At 41.7% G+C, this 17,228-nt stretch overlaps 1 protein-coding gene across 1 annotated transcript in view; it reads left to right on the top strand.

The window, feature by feature from the left end:
• Map4k5 (mitogen-activated protein kinase kinase kinase kinase 5) overlaps positions 1–17,228 on the top strand; it is a 91,633-nt gene that overhangs the window by 45,640 nt on the left and 28,765 nt on the right. Inside the window, exons 11-16 of the mRNA XM_051147067.1 lie at positions 1,506–1,587; positions 2,620–2,736; positions 6,327–6,405; positions 13,193–13,251; positions 14,301–14,368; positions 16,890–16,932. Of these exons, the coding sequence (XP_051003024.1) occupies positions 1,506–1,587; positions 2,620–2,736; positions 6,327–6,405; positions 13,193–13,251; positions 14,301–14,368; positions 16,890–16,932 (448 nt within the window). The remainder of the gene's footprint in view (positions 1–1,505; positions 1,588–2,619; positions 2,737–6,326; positions 6,406–13,192; positions 13,252–14,300; positions 14,369–16,889; positions 16,933–17,228) is intronic.

Below are 17,228 nucleotides of genomic sequence, written 5' to 3'. Positions count from 1 at the left end.
TATTTTCCTGCTGAAACAGTCTATACTGTGAGAGTTCAGACTCCAGCAGCCCCTCCACCTAGGCCCTGAGCTGCATTATGTGTCATAGCCTGTGAGGATTTCATTTAGGAGCAAGGTCAGCATGAGACGATGGCGAGAATGAGCGGCAGCTTGCCTGTAGTCAGTACCAACAGCGGCCATGTGTTCCTAGCCATTTGGGACGGGAAGGCCTTGTGACAAGGATGCCTTAATATCATTCAGGAATAATGAATGTTGTATATCAGCACTTAGCGCATGGTCAAATTCCAGAGATACTGTTAGCTTCAGAGACTCCCTGCCAGTCTCAGGCTGTTTCTCTTTTCTGTCGTGCCACCACAGGAAACACAGTGATGGCATTTATTTCTCTGCTGAGATGTGCTGTGTGTTGTCTTGCCTATGGCAACTCCCTTGGTTTGTTTTGTTTTGTTTTGTGTTTGTTTTTGTTGTTTTGTGGTTTTTTTTTTTTTGGGGGGGGGGGATGCATTAAGATGGGATTTCTCTTGTAGCCTTGGCTGTCCTGGACTCACTCTGTAGACCAGTCTGGCCTGGAACTCACAGTGATCTGCAAGCACTAGGATTAAAGGCATGCGCCACCATGCCTGGCTTACTTTAACCATTCTCCCCTAGTGGCATCTTGACAGTGTCAAAAAGAAGCCCACTTGTGATTAGTAATGAAAATACAATTCTTTTCATACTTTTTTCTTCTCCCTTTCCCTGCTTTGTCAGTGCAGATAGCAGGAAAATCCTTTGGGTTCCTAAAATCACTCATTTTTCTTTGCCCTTTCCTTATGAATTCCAAAAATTCTTTTAGAATTTAAGTTGTCTCATATTAAGTCTTGCTACCCTCCATGTATTCTCACTTGCTATACAAATAAAAAATGATCTTCAAATTAGGCCAAAAAGGAAAAAAGGCCCAGGAACCACACAGCCCTGAGGGGAGAAGGTAGCCCAATGGAAGAGCATCCTAAGACACGGGAGTCCAGGAACCACACAGCTCTGAGAGGAAACCTCCTCAGCAGAAGCCTTGCAGCTCCCAGGGAGGAGATCCCCAGCTGAGCTGAGGAGCTCTGGCGCCTCAGCCCAGCTCCACTTCTTCCCTTCCTCATTGCTTTCTGGCTTCTTCTGATGAGAAAGTCACACCAGGCGGCAAATCTCATAAAAGAGATGTATTAGGAGGGTCTGGGGTGTGAAGGGACAAATCCAGAGGTGGCTGTCCCTGCTTCTGAGAGAGGACATCAGGGAACTGGGCGGACATAGCCTTTACATAGGGTTTCTTAGGGGTCCTTAAAAGTCAAAACGGCTGCATGTATGTCCAAGAGGTATACTGAGTTCTGTGTTTAGTTTTTTTGGCCTGTATAGAACTAAGAGGGCTAAGGGGGGAAATTGCTATTTATCACTTTCTAACTGTTCCTAGGTTAATTTTATATAGTACTAGCTGACAACTAATACTAGTGAAATATTTTTATACTATCTCTTTTTATTTGAAGGTCATCAACATTCCATAATTTTGTCAAAATAGCACTAACTAAAAACCCCAAGAAAAGACCAACGGCTGAAAGGCTTCTGACTGTAAGTCATTGGCTCACGAGGGTGTCTTAGTCACGTGGTACTTAGACGTGTCACTAAAAAATATATATGATAAAAGTTATGTTGCTACTAACCTCTTCGGCAGGGATCAGCAAACTTTCTCTAAGGGACCAGATGCTAAATATTTCTACCTTTGTAGACTGTACAGTTTCTGTCACAACTATCCAGCTCAGCCATTATAACACAAAAGCACCCATAGGCAGTATACATACATGGGCATAGTTTTAATACCCTAGAAAACTTTATTTACAGAAGTAGGCAGTATACCAGATTTTGCCCTGAGACTATAGTTAGATGACCCCAGCCTTTGAGAAAACCCTCCAAAATGTTATCTAAAATTAACTTGCTTTTCTTAATTAATACAAATTTATAATGTACTCTACCTGTATATGCAAAATACCTTTGTATGAGAAATTAATTAGTATAGCAACCTAAGAAAACATAATTTAACTGAAATAAACGAATGCAAATATATTACATGCATGCTTTTTATTATTCTGAAACATCCCACAATATTCACTTGCATACCAGTATAATATATAAATGAACATTTAACTGGCTATAATTTTACAGCATAATATAGATTAAATTACTGTACATAGAGAGATGGTTCACTTCTAATCTCATGCCACATGGCTACTGCTGTACTCTCCATCTCTCTTTGTAGACTCCACACTTGCCTCTTCTTACAAGTTCCTAACTTAAAGATCACAAGTAACGTTTTTTTGTTTTTGGTTTTTTTTTGGTTTTTTGTTGTTGTTGTTTGTTTTTTTGTGGTTTTTTTTTTTTGTTGTTTTGTTTTTCGAGACAGGGTTTCTCTGTGTAGCCTTGGCCATCCTGGACTCACTTTGTAGACCAGGCTGGCCTCAAACTCACAGCGATCCGCCTGCCTCTGCCTCCCGAGTGCTGGGATTAAAGGCGTGTGCCACCACGCCCGGCTACAAGTAACGTTTTTATAAGCTATAGATGTGAAGGCACATTTGTGAAATGTTACTGTGTTTGCTTTTTACCTAGCACACTTTTGTTGGACAGTCAGGTCTGTCTCGGGCCCTGGCAGTTGAACTGTTGGACAAAGTGAACAATCCAGACAGCCATGCACACTACACGGAAGGTGACGATGACGACTTGGAGGTAAGAATCTGATGCAGGCAGGTGCTTGAGAATTTCTTGAGATTTGTAACATCTGTTGTTTATTTCCATTATTTGTTAACTTTTGGCTTCGTAGGCAAGGTCTCATAGGATCTGGGTTGGTCTGAAATTCAGTATGTAGAACAGGCTAGCACTGAATTCTCAGAGGTCTTCCTGTCTCAACCTCTCAAGTACTGGTGTTACTGGCGTGACCCACCACACCCAGTTGAAAGTTTGTTTTCTAATTTACACCTTCAATTTAGTAAAAATGGGTTAAGCTATAAAAATTAACATTGTAACTGTATATTAATTATTAATATATGGCTAATGATAGCTGCTAAGGCTTTTCCTGACCCTCTTCTCATTCCAAGCTCTGAGGTTCAGATGAGGTCATCCTCTCCACACCTTAAACACCTGGAAGCCCAGAGGTGCCCTAAGTATTGTTTCTTGTTACATGTAGGTACTCTGTTACTATGCATGTCTTCTCTGAAACTATTACAGGATTATTTTGAGTGTACCAGATATAGTAGGATAGGGGACTATTGTTCTGTTTAAGTGCTTAATAAATGTAGTCCTCACAGAATCTTTAAAAGATAATCTGTGCTCCCCCAATGCCTCATATAATTATAATCTTGTTATATAATTGTATTTGATGTTAAATTAAGTAGAACTGCAATCACTAAATAAGCTAGGCACACATAGATTCCCTAGAGTTAGATTCTGGATCCTCACGTGGTGAAATGAGAAACTGACTCCCAGGAGATCTTCATACATATGCATATACATATGAACACATACATATAAAAGTACAATTTTTTAAAAATTAAGATTAACAGAATTTTACATCAGGCATATTGACATTCAACTTGTAAACCAAGGACTCAGGAAAATTGCCACAAAGCTAGTCCAGGCTACGTTGTGAGTTGTAGTGTAGTTGGGGCTGCTTTGTGGAATGCCTTTCTGAAAACAACAAATAGATTTAATCCTTTAACTTAAAACTTACAGCATAAGTGTTGAGTTAGATAGTACCTGACTCCCAACTGTAAATATACAAACCCCTTGCGTGCAAGTGTGTTGGGCTTCCCTTGCTCTGCCTACTTTCTGAGTCCTCCCTCTTTGGTTATTGTTTAGTGACAGGCCATTCTTTTCAGCCCTTGAAACACAAAACCTTCTAGCATATCATGGGGCACAGTGATGTAAGAGTGACACTGGCCCCACTTTCAAAGATGGTGGGTTACTGTCAAAAGAAATACAGAAATGTCAACACACAAAATGTTTAAGACTGATAATTCTATGTCGTAGAAAATATAGGGCACTGTGAGGGGGTACCATAGACAGGACAGGAGGTTTCTCAATAGAAAGGTGATATTTGAGCCAAAAACTTGACAACTTAAGAGAGAGAGAGAGAGCAAGATTAAGGTGAGGTTTTGTTTGTTTTATTTGTTGTTGGGTTTCTTTTTTTCTTTTTTCTTTTCTTTTTTTTTTTTGTTTTTTTTTTTTGTTTTGTTTTGTTTTTTAGATTTAATCATTTTCAGGGTGCAAGTGTTTTGCCTGGATGAGGGTGGCAGATCTTCTAAAAGAGTTACAGTTGTGAGCTACCACATGAATGCTGGGAGTCGAACTTGGAACCTCTGCAAGAGCAGCCAGTGCTCTTTAACTGCTGAGCCAACCTGCCAGCCCAATAGTAAAGCATTTTAAGTGGAGGAAAGAATAGCATGTTTTGGACCTGATGGTAATAGAGAAAGTAGACTACTTGGAGGTCTAAAGAAAACTCAGCCTAGCTAGAGTAAGAAATAAGTCGTGGGGCACAAAGCTGCAAAGCCAGATACGGTCTCTCAAACTGTACTGAGACTGTCGACTAAGGGTGGTAGGAAGCCATTAAAGGGAGGGGAGTGGCATGACCAGATGTGTCCTTACAAAACATCGATGAATTCATAATGGGAGTCCTTCTGCTGAAAACCTGTTAAAGAACTACCAACGTGAGCAGGATAGAGATGACAGTCGCTCAAGAGTCGCCAGGAAGCTGGCGAGAATTGCTACCAGATTTTGACTCGAAGACCGGTACATATAACCCCTTACTGAGGTAGAAACGTGAGTCAAGTTTGCAGAGAAGAATGAGTTCACTTTTATACTGAACCATGCGTTACATAGGACTTCCGTACCGAGAGGTCTGGTCAGGAGCCGGATGCTGGTTGTTGGGGAAGAATTTGAACTATGTAGATATGAGTCACAGGAGATGACGTAAAATTTTAGACTATCAGATATAAACTAGACAGGGAGAAGAGGGAAGGTCAGACACCACTGGTGAGTAAGACAGTAATGGATCAATGAAGTTGATACTCAAGCAGAAACGCCAAACAACTGATGGAAGTGAGAGAATAAGGCGGAAAGTCAGACCTGGAGTACTGTATGGAGTGTGGCGCAGATGAGAGGGTCCGGGAGGACATTCGCAGTGGAGGACATCCAGCTACCTGTCAGCATCCTCAGCCCAGATCTGTGCTTTCACTTCAGCTTTTGAGATCTTTTGTCACCATGCTGGACCTTGAAATGGAGAGAGGAAAAGCAACAACTGAAGCCACTGTCAGAGCCACCAGTAACTGATGAGTCACCAGAAATTAGGTAGCTGAGGGCTGCACCTGAGGCTTAGTTTCAGGCGAACCAGGCCTCATGCTAAGAGGTGGAAATAGGAGATTCCTCACTTGGTTTATAATACTCTCTTTCTTGAATGTGCATCAGTGCTTGTGTTTGGTTTCTGGCCTCCCTGTCTGTCTGGGCACCACTGGTGTGTCTGGTGCCCATGAAGGCCAGAAAGGCATCAGAGTCTCTGGAACGGGAGGTGCAGGTGGCTGTGAGCTGTTTTGTGGGGTCCCCTAGAAGAGTTCGAGCTGCTCTTAACTCCTCAGCTGCCTCTCTGGCCCCATGGCCTGTGGCCAATGTTTCTCCTCTCTCTACCTTACACGCCTGTTTAAAAACAAAAAACAAAACAAAACAAAAACTCCCCCTTGAAGCAGTCCCTGCACTCCTTTGCAGTAAAATCTCCGAACACTTCCTTCTGCTCAAAAAATAAAAATTGAGAGCCATTAACTGCCATCCAGGGCCTTTGTGATCTGGCTTACCCAGTGTGTTCACACTGAGCTCAAATAATTACCACGCCCTACTTTCCGCAATGCTCCCTTCTTGCATCATGTGAACATAGCCTGTGTCTGCTGCATCTCCAAACACTGCCCAGCCAATGCCTGCTGTACCTGAGGCCCCGCATAGACTGTGTGCAGAGCATCTGCGCCTCGATTCGCCTCCCTTGTCCAGGCTTGTTACTCTTCCTTAAAAAACCACTGACCGTTGTCTGATTTGAACACATCCGTATCGTGTGTCTTCCCAGACTAAACTCTGAGGACAAGGTTTGTGTCGGACTTTGAATCCCTTCGGTGTTTTACACAGAGTAATGGTTGTATTTTCTTGTTGTTGTTTTTCTTTGAAGAAATGTTTTGGTAGATAGTCATATTTGCCAATAAGCAAGCATTTAAAAAAGAGTTTGTAACCCTTGTATTTGTTGTTGAAATGTTTAAGTTTGTATGTTGTGCTTCTATTCACAGCCCCAGGCCATCATTCGTCATACCATTAGATCTACAAACAGGGATTCCAGGGCTGAACGGACAGCTTCAGAAATAAACTGTATGTGTTTGCTATGCGTTTTCCATCTGTGGTCTTGGAGGGTTGATCTGGGCATTCTTACGTTTCTTACTGGATTATAAAATCTTAGACTAATTGAGGCTGCGTACTCTAACAGTTCAGAATATATTGAAAATATAGGTTGCTTTTCTAGTTTTATTAGAATTTTTTGGTTATTGTTTTTAAATAGTTTTTATTTTTAATTACAAAGATAATTGTGCCCACTGCTAGAAATGTACAAGAATTAAAAAATAGAACATTTGCATTGCATATCATCACATAACCTACAACGGTTTTTTTTTTTATCCCGTTGTTAATATTTTTGTGACTTCTTGTTTTCCCATAGTATTTTATGTTGCTAAATTGTACTTTTATGTAATAGAATAACTGTTTACTGGCATTGGCTTTATAGCTCCACGCTGTGTAGCAGGTTGAATCATGTTTGTTTCATAATGTAGGAGATAGTGTAGGTGGGCCTTAAATATTTTAGATCAATATGAAAATGACTCTTAATAATTTTTATTTTTTTATTTAATGAATTAATCGTTGTAAACAGACAAAAACTTTATATCACCGCGTTTGTCATCTCAGTTGCATTTTTAAAAAAATTAGAAGCTTTGCAGGGCTGGACAGTGGCGGTACACACATCTTTGATATCCCAACACTTGGGAGGCTGAGACAGGCCTATCTCTGAGTTCAAGGCCAGCCTGGTCTACAGACTTAGACACACGAATATTGTTTGAAGGGATTTAAGTAGTTCATAATAAAATGAGACGCATGTTTAACAATACAAAACCATAATGAGATCAGATAATTCATTAAGTATTAAACCAATTAGAATTCTTACAGATGAACATTAAATCTCTGTCTGCATTTCATTTTATTTTTATTTTTAGGGAGATGGCTGTATTACCTAGGCCAGCTTCAAACTCATAGTGGCTTCTCCTCCTCAGTCTCCAGAGCCCTGAGACTGTAGGGAGCTCTCCCCTACTGCCTCCCCAGCCTACCCTCAGCTTAAGTCCGTTCTCCTGTCTCTTTAAAAGAATGTCTTCCTCATCCATTGCTCAGCAGGACTTGCCATAGATAAGCCAGTAATAACTAAAGACTCTCTGCCTTGTTAGTGCTAGTGCCCAGCTTGCTGCCTTCTTTCTAAATTTATTTATTATTGTGTGCCTGCTGAGCCGTCTTCCCAGAGCCTTGTTGCTTCTTAGAAAAAATGTCCATGGTCCCAGATACCAAAGAGAACCTTTGATAAATTGAACTTACCTTGTGTAGCTCTATAAAAATCTATTAATGTAACCTAATTTGTCTTTCATTTATAGCCTTTGCACTTTATGTTATAGTCTTTTATTCATTTTTTTATTCATTTGCATGAGTGTTTTGCTTCTATGTATGCAGGTATACCATGAATGTGCCTGGTGCCTGCAAAGGTCAGAAAAGGGTATTAGATCTGCTGAACCTGGAGTTAGGGGTGGCTGTGAGCCACCATGTGGGTGCTGGGAACCAGAGCTAGGTCCTATGCAAGACTAATAAATGCTCTTCATCACTGAGCCATTTTTTTTTTCAGCCCCTTGTGGTATATTCTTGATTTTGAAGCTGCAAAAAGGATGTTCTATGGTGTGGTTGCACTTTGCAATCCGCCTTTTAGATGCTTACCCTTTGACATGAAGTTAGAGGCGCAGAGCGAGGCCTCAGCATCAGTTGGGTTGGTTGCTTCCGCCCTCTTGTGTCAGTGCTGTTTGTTAAAACTTGTAATGTTGTTTCTCATGCAATTCTCCACGGCTATCATAGGACTTGTGTTCTGGCCGTTCTGTTACGTCACTGTAAGATGCCTGCTCATGCTCAGCAGCACACTTGTGAGTGTTAGAGCTGCTCCTGTCTGCTAGGACTCTCTCTGCTCCTACTTCTCGTTATTCGCTGCCCCGGTGCACACATTGCTCTTCTTTTAATTATATCTTATTATTATATAAATAAATTTTAGAACCTTTTTTAAAGATTTATTTATTTATTCTTATTATGTATACAGAGCTCTGCTTGCATGTACATCTGCAGGCCAGAGGAGGGTATCAGATCACAATGTAGATGGTTGTGAACCACCATGTCGTTGCTGGGAATTGAACTTAGGACCTCTGGAAAAGCAGACAGTGCTCTTAACCCCTGAACCATCTCTCCAGCCCCTCATTATCTACTTTTAATTATATTTGTACTGATAAGTGACTAAATTTATATATTAACAGAGTTGACATTGTTAACTAAAGAGCCTCTTATTTATTTTTGAGACGGTCAAGACTTAGTTCTTATGAATACTGATATTTCATGGAGTACGCCTTAGATAAAATCGGAAGTCATTTTATTGGGTTTTTTTTTTTTTTTCCCTGTCTTCACATTTAGATACCTCCCCTTCATAGACACCAGAGTGTTTTGTGGCTCTGTTCTTGTTTGTGTAATAGGTTTCATTTCACTTCTGTTTTTTGCTTCAGTTTTCTCAAGTTGAGCTGGTAACTTATATATAGTAAAACAATCATCTTAAATGTGACACATGGTAAAAACTTAACTGTCCGTGCCCCATATAACTGCCTCCAGCTCACTATGGACAGCATGGCTGTGCTCTCAGACTCTGCCATGCTCTGTCACCATCCATCCCTGTCTATCATGTACTCCCCCACTCTGCCCCCTCTCCAGATTAATTGATACTCTGATCCCTGTCACAGGTTCCTTTTTAGCTGCTCTTGACCTTTAGATAAACAGCGTGACACAGGGGCCCTTTCCTTTAACTTGACCACATCCGTGAGCAATGTCCACACCGTCGTGTGGGAATGCGTGGTAGTGGGCTGTTCCATATATTGTGTGTTACAGCCCACACATTCTTCAGTTGGCTTTGTGTTGGGTTGTTATCATCATTCCACGTACCTTACTGTGTGTCTTTGCTGGACAGGAACACTTTTTGAGCCTGGCTGTTGATACAGCAAAGTATCTGTAGAAAGACTTGCTTTGGCTTGTGGTGTCTTGAGTTTCAGTCCGTGGTCAGTCATCTCTCCTGGTTTGGGGCCTGCACTGAGGCAGAGCAGTGCAGAGGTTCATCATGGGAGGAAGCTGTTCACCGCATGGGATGAGAAACCAGAGAGAGTGAGATGAGCTGGCCAGACAAGGACCCTCTCGTGAGCTAGGCTCCACCTGGCCAGACACGGACGCTCCTGTGAGCTAGGCTCCACCTGGCCAGACACGGACCCTCCTGTGAGCTAGGCTCCACCTGGCCAGACAAGGACCCTCCTGTGAGCTAGGCTCCACCTGGCCGGACAAGGACCCTCCCGTGAGCTAGGCTCCACCTGGCCGGACAAGCACTCTCCTGTGAGCTAGGCTCCACCTGGCCCGACAAGGGCCCTCCCCTGAGCTAGGCTCCACCTGGCCGGACAAGGACCCTCCCGTGAGCTAGGCTCCACCACTTCACTGCCGTCTCCCAGTAGCCTTTTTATTTATGAAGCTATCATAGTAATCAACCCATTTTGAGGTCACAGCCCTCATGAGCCAGTCACTTCCCAAAAGCCCAGCAACCATGGACATTTCACATCAAAACCTTATCATATTCTGTGCCAAACTGGCCAGGGATAAATAAATAGCTCAACAAACTCATATTTATTATCAATTCCTTGCAGTGACATAAAGCATACCATAAAAACCATGTGGCATCTTATCAAACTAAGAAATACAAGGAGTAGAATTCAGATGAAGTTGATGTTAGTATTCTACCCCAATCTGCCTAGCAACCTATGATGTCATTACCTGCCTGCTGCTAGGCATGCCTCTGCCCAGGAGTATATAAAAGGAGAAACCTACCTACCTCTTTCTCTTCCTCTCTTACCTCTTCCTTCTCTCTTTCTCTGTCCCTCTCCCTGTCTCTCTCTCTCTCTCTCTATCTCTCTCTCTCTCTCTCATCTCTCTCTGGGGTACCCTCTTCTTCACCCCATGCTCATATAATAAACTTTCCCACATCATATCCGTTGTGCCACATATTTCATATCTTATTTTTCATATTTCAGTTAAAATGATCAAAGTAAAGAAAGGCTGTGCTCCAGGTCTGCTGAGACAGTAGCCTGCAGCTGTAGCTGGACACTGTGTTTAGGAGTGCCTTCATCTGAAGCTCAGTGTCTGGGTTGGATTTGAGTCAGTGACTTAGATCTTCCAGACATAACACGATGATTCACTGTAATGAACATGATGTTACACAGGCAAGTTCCTGACAGTCTGATCTAAAGAGCAGTTTCCCAGTGAGAAAGCTGTAGCTCAGAGAGGGTGCTCATTACATGAAACGCAACACGTGTGGAGTAGCCTTGGGGGAAATTACATTCCTTCCGGCCTTTGCCTTTGGGCTTGTGTTTGTCCTCCCAGTCTGGTGGATGCCAGGAAGGATTCCATTCCCCTCCCCACTTCCCTTCCCTTTTCCCTCGCCCCCTTCCCTTTCCCCTTCCCTCACCCCTCCCCACCTCCCTGGCCAAGACATAGGCATATTAGTATTGTGGCACATAATCCCAGAATTCACAGGGTTGAGACAGAAGGATAACAAGTGTTAGGGCCAGCCAGGACAACATGGTGAAACTCTTGCCTTTTGTTTGTTTGTTTGTCTGTTTGTTTTGTTTTTTATAAAGACAAAAAAGTTTAAACAAGTTGAGTACACTTTACAAGCTTCTTACCCTTACACAGACTGAAGTGTTTTGTTTCTTTGGCCTGCGTGACAGTGAAGCTTGTTAAACTGCCTCACTGGTCGAGCCCCGACCATGGAGAAATGCTGCCCCAGCTCCAGTTGCTGCACTTGTCTCAGGCCCATAGCTGAGGCGCATTTAGGGTGCCCAGTGTTAGCCAGTTGGACTCAGGTTCTCTTCCCCACTGGCCTTCATTAAGGTTCTTAGGTTTTTCATCAAGGTTGCCAGCTGTTTCTTTGTGTGTGAGACCCTTGTTTGGTGTGAACACACTCATTTCTAGACCACTGAGGCATTTCCCTCCCTTCATGCCTTCACAGCTGCCATGAGGGGAGCCTGGTTCCCGTATCCATTCTGCTGTTAAGCCATTCAGGTTCAGTATTTTCCATATGTAAACTTCAGTCATATGCAGATGACACGTGTACATGTACACACGTACTTGGAAATTAATTTCTGTTTCTGCTGAGACTGTCTGCTCACCCAGCGTCTGTGTCTTAAGCCCTCTTACGATACATCGTTAAAGTTCCTGTCTGCTGATTGCCTGTATCGGCTTTGTCGGTTTCTTCTTTCCATCATCTGTCTTTGGCCCTTTTTTCCATCTTCACCTCTACTATTCTTTGCTGTATCTTGGGCAGTGTAATGCCATATTGATCATCTGAATTTTGTCCTCTTCTTTAGCAGAGTTAATTAACCGGCAGCTAGGCTGACCCTGTTGAGGCTCCCGTCCCATTTCTCTAGTGTTCACAAGGTTCCTGGGGCAGAATCTCAGATGTCTGCCCTCATACTGCAGACTGTCCTGTGCCTACAGTGTTCTCTCCCAGCAGTGCACCACCACGTCTAACTCCAGTTGCAGTGGCTCTGACACTCTTCTAGCCTCCTAGGGCAAAAGCATTGATAGACAAAAACAAAAATAAAGTTTTTTTTCAAAAATATTTGTAGGCTATGTTAAATGTTACTGATGAATAGTGGCTTTTATTTTTAGATTGTTGTGTTAAGTAGATAGCATATTTTATGAAATGTCTTCCTCTCTTATACTGAAATTTGTAAGCCAGACATGATTGTGCACACTTGTCATCCCACACAGCACTAAAGGGTTTAAGGCAGGAGGATGATCCGGAGTTGGAAACCAGCCTAAGATGCACATAATGAATTCCAAGCCGGCCTGGGTTATGTAGCAGGCCCTATCTCTAAAAAAAAAAAAGAAAGAAAGAAAGAAAGAAAAGAAGGGAGGAAGGAAAGAAAGAAAGAAAGGACAAAAGAAAAATAAAGAAGGAAAGAAAGGAAGTGAGGGAAGGAAATTTATGATTTACTATTTTTGCTCCATATAATAAATTGTTATTACTTTGCATTACTTTTTACAAATCTTGTTTTTAGAAACAAATACAACTAGGTCTTATTGAAGCCTTTTAACAACTGGGTTAAGATTGCATTTAGAAATCGTATTTCTTTGTGGGTATAAATAGTTGGAAAAAACCTTTTTTGGCCTTTTAGTCACATGAGGTTTTTTTTTTTATATTTTTAAAATTATAAGAACTATAAATAAGTAATGAAGTAACTCTAGACTATTTCATCTAAAAGATACTGCTCTTTGAGTACTTGGAATATTTCTGGAAGTGTCCTGATAAGATCAAGTAGAATGCACAGCAGAACAGGCCTTAGAGAAGCAGCTGCATGTCCTTGTTGTTGGTAGATAGCCTGTGCACAGTGTTGCTGGGTGTTCTCTCTCTGCCGCAGAGCTGTCGCCTAACCTCAAGACAGCATTGTGCAACATGGGAAAAAACCTTGAAGCTTGCTTTTTTTTTTTTTTTTGTCATCTACTTCTAATAAATTTTAAACATTTTCTTTTCCATAAAAGTACTTTAAATTTTTCCTGATTTCAGCCAAGAATTAAGCATAGAAGCTAGGGGAAATCTCTGATTGTCACTTTATCTGGGTAAATATAAAGGTATTTTGTAGTAGAAATAAGAGATTTTCCCCTCCTCTGTGCCACCTCAACAGATTTCATTCTCAATTCATTCCTTAAATTAACCACTTAAGATGATGAGTTTATATATAAGCATTTTTATACATGTATTTCTCTGTTCTGTGTTTTGCAGTTGACAAATTACAGTTTGAGCCTCCTCTGAGAAAAGAAACAGAAGCCCGGGATGAAATGGTAACTGTGACTTTAAAACATTTTCATGTTAAAATTTGAGAAAACTTAGAGTGACATATATGCTAGGACATAAAGTAACTACTTTTTATGCATAGTAACTTTACTAATCTAGTTTATCCTCTAAAGTGTGAGAAATGCATAAGTAGGTATTTTGATGGACTACATGGCAGCGTAGTTTGACCCGCCCATATGAGAACTCTGTCTTCAAAGGGTGTGCATGAATTACTAAACACAACTTGGCTTCTAACTTTGTTTTTACTGATTCTCTTAGGTTTTTAGTAGGCACGTTTTTTGCATTGCTTTGCTGTTTAGTCTTATCTGTGGGGTTGGGCACGTGGCTGTTAGTGGACCACTTGTGGTGCTATCTGCTCGTTACTGTAGCTTCATGTGCTTTGTCTGTTGATGGTGAGAGGGCCTCTCAGTGTATCCCAGGCTGCCCTGCAATTGCCAGATCCTCCTGCTTCCGTTGCCTGGTGCTGGGGTGACAGGCATGTCTTCATACCAGAAGTGCTATCATGTTAAGATTAACTATATAGTACCCTTTGTATAAGGGGATAAATAAGATATGTTAGGACTGGCCTAAAAGTTCCTTAATGTCTAGGTTTTTTAGTCAATAAAAGTAGCTTCTAGTGGCTTTTAATGGTCATTCTTTCTGCTCGTGTCTGTATGCATCAGCATTTTCCATGCATGTTTAATGGATTATTTAATTGTCCTGGCTGATGGAGTAGTTATGCAAATAATTAAAATGTTTGTGGGTTGTTTTATGTTGTTTGGTCTTGCTTGTCAGATTGAAAGCTATATTTAGTAGCTGTGGAGAAGTGCTTAGGTTTACATCAAATGGTAATGAGTCACTCATCTAAATATGTCACATGACAGAACAAATTGTGAGCAATGTAAAAACGGATTGGATGCCATGATAACTGACAGCCACAACAGCAGGGTTTTTCTTGATCCAGATAAGATGGCTGATGCATGATTAGTAAAGCAAAGGGTTGATATGAACGCGCTTAGTGTCTGTGGAAGTAACATTTCAGCTGTAACCTGCACAGGGACCCTCAGCTGAACCAAACTTTATATCACATTGGAACCCTTTTGTGGATGGTGCAAATACAGGCAGGTAAGTTGTTTCTATTAATAACTTGGTCATGTGAACAACTTTGATGGGGATTTGTCTTACGGTTGACAAAAAGCGCCATGAACTATTTAGTAAGGTTTTTAAAGGGGCTCTTTTGTTTGGGGGGATTTCTGTTTATTTTCTTCTATCTTTTGTTTTTCAATTGTTTCTTTGCCCTGGCTTGCCTGGCACTTCCTAGTTAGGCCAGATTGGCCTTGAACTTCCTCTGCTTCCCAAGGAGCTGCAGGCATGTGCCACCATTCTAGCATGGTTTCTGTTTTAACCCAAATAGTCCATGTCTAATGATAATGCATTAAAAGATGGTCATTGGGAAAAGCACTGCAGTGGTGGTCAGGGAGCCTCATTCTGTTTCTCTGATGTAGTCTTTTCATATTCTAGACCTGTCTGTATTCAGCAGTGAATTGAGGGGCTGGCCTCAGTGAGTCATTGAGCTGTTTACATGTTTGTGAGTTTTAATAAACTAGAGAATGCATTGAAAATGTAGACTTCCGGGTCCCCACATTAGGCCAGTAGAGCCGAGGTTGGCAAACTGTGGCCTGAGGGTCTAGGCTAGGTAGTTCCCATTCTCTGAGAATAATGTGTGGGGGACAGTGGGGTAGAGAGGCAGGGAAGGGGAAATCGGGTGGAGAGATGGCTCAACAGATAAGAGCACTTGCTTTTTTTCCAATGGACCTGGGTTCAGTTCCCAGCACCCACATCAGACAGCTCACAACTGCCTATAATTCCACTTTCAGAGAAGCCAGTGCCCTCTCTAGCCTCCGCAATCAGTGCACACATATGGTGGACATACATATATATGTGTATACATACACATAAAATTAGTAAATATAATCTTAAGTTAAAAGAAAATATTTCACTTTGAATGGATAAAAATAAAAGAATATTTTGTTGTATAGAAAGATTGCATAAAATTGTCAGTCAAATTTTATTTAGAACACAACCACTTTAACCACTTTATGTACTGGTACCGCAGCTCTCTTACTGTATCAGCAGAGCTGTGACTGCTGTATGCCATCTGAAGTATGTGATATTTAGGATCTGGCCCTTACAAAAAGTTTACCAACCCCTATTATTGAATACAGCCTTAGCAAATGGAATCTGAGGACCTTGCCAGTGTCCCACTTCACTGAAAGACTCTGGAGAAGTGTTCATGACCATTAAGCTGTATCACTGTCCCTCAGGCTTTGATCTGCCAGCCGGTCACCTGGAGCTCTTAAGCTGCAGGTTCTGGTGCAGAGGGTCTTCAACGATTTCAGTGGTCTCTAGGGGCCTCCTTTGAGAAACAAAGGGTTAATAATACAGGCATGTGCATCCATGGGCTCCAGAATTCTGAATTTCATTGTTGGTTGTTCTAGTTTTGTTTGCTTTATTTTCATTTGGTTGGTGGTGGTGTTTGGTGTTTTGTTTTTTAAGGTAGGGTCTCCTGTACCCCAGGCTGGCCTTGCGGCCCTGGTCTACCCTGGTCTACCCTGCCTCTGCCATCTTGGTCCTAGGATTACAGGCATGTGCATCATACCTCATTTTTGGTGGGAGGGAGGCTCGATTTTATTTTTTAATTTTTTATAAATACACAACCCTGGTTTTGTGTATTTACTCTTCATTTAGTTTAAATTCTTTAGGGAATATAGCAGTGCATGTATTCTGTATACACTGCTTTAGCAAAAAAAAAAAAAAAAAAAAAAAGGTAGCTTAGAGTGTGGCATGCACCATGTTACTGTTCCTGTCCCCCCGATTTACCGCTTCCAGGCCACCCAGGTTTTGTTGGTTTGCCACCAGGCCGCCCTGCATTGCTCTTTGTTTTACACATATCAGCGCATCTCTGGATAAAGTAAAAGTTCATTTCATCTCAAGCATCAACACCTCCGGTTTAAAAAGTCTTTATGAAAGCCAGACATGGTGGCACACATCTTTAATCCCAGCACTTGGGAGGCAGAGGCAGGCAGATTGCCGTGAGTTCAAGGCCAGCCTGGTCTATAGAGTTAGTCCAGGACAGCCAAGGCTACACAGAAGAACCCTGTCTTAAAAAACAAAACAAAACAAAAAAAAAACTGTACGTTCCCTCATTTCCAGCAAAGTGGCTTGCACCATCACCTTTCAGACACACACTTGCCTTTCCAAAGTCCTGTTCCAAGCAGGTCTCCACAGGCTCCAGGAAACCGGAGGGCTTGTTTGTTTCTTTTGTTGCTGGGAAACAAAGCCAGAGCCATGTCCATCCTAACCGTGTGCTCTGCCCCCAAGCTGCACCCACAGCCTGAATTTATCTTTCTCTACTAAGCTTAATCCAACTTGAATTGCACATTAAGTGCATTAGAATGTAACTGCAGAAGGCTTTGTGCCACTGCACAGTCTTTCGTGGCTGTGCAGTCTTAGACTGTGAGGTCTCCATGATGATCTGTTCGTTTCTCAGAGCTTCTGTGTGTAAACATTTCAGTGCATGTGTGATAGTGTCGTCTATGTTAAAGCCTTGTGTGACCGTCTAAGTCACGTTTCTCTCTTTGGTTAGATCCACCTCCAAGCGTGCAGTACCACCTCCCCTGCCTCCTAAGGTAAGCTGCTGAAGGGTTGTGAACAATAAATCCTTCTTTCCAGAATTAAATTTTGAAAATAACTTCATTGGCTTTGTTCAAATTTTTGAGTTGATTAAATTTGTTTAGAAGGTAGAGATAGAAAGTACATAGCAAAGAAGATTTTATGTGAAACAATATACTTCAATAGATGCCAGAAAGAAAGAAGTTTTTGCTCTTTGGAAAATATTCGACTACATGGGGGAGATATAAAGTTCATTTATCATGGGGGAAGATATAAAGTTATTTATTAGCCTAATTTGACATTTCAGTCGAAT

Source organism: Acomys russatus, chromosome 1 (genome assembly GCF_903995435.1).
Source record: "Acomys russatus chromosome 1, mAcoRus1.1, whole genome shotgun sequence".
In the NCBI taxonomy this organism is placed as follows: Eukaryota; Metazoa; Chordata; class Mammalia; order Rodentia; family Muridae; genus Acomys; species Acomys russatus.
Note: the sequence above shows the minus strand (reverse complement) of the source record. Positions and strands in the feature narration are given on the sequence as shown.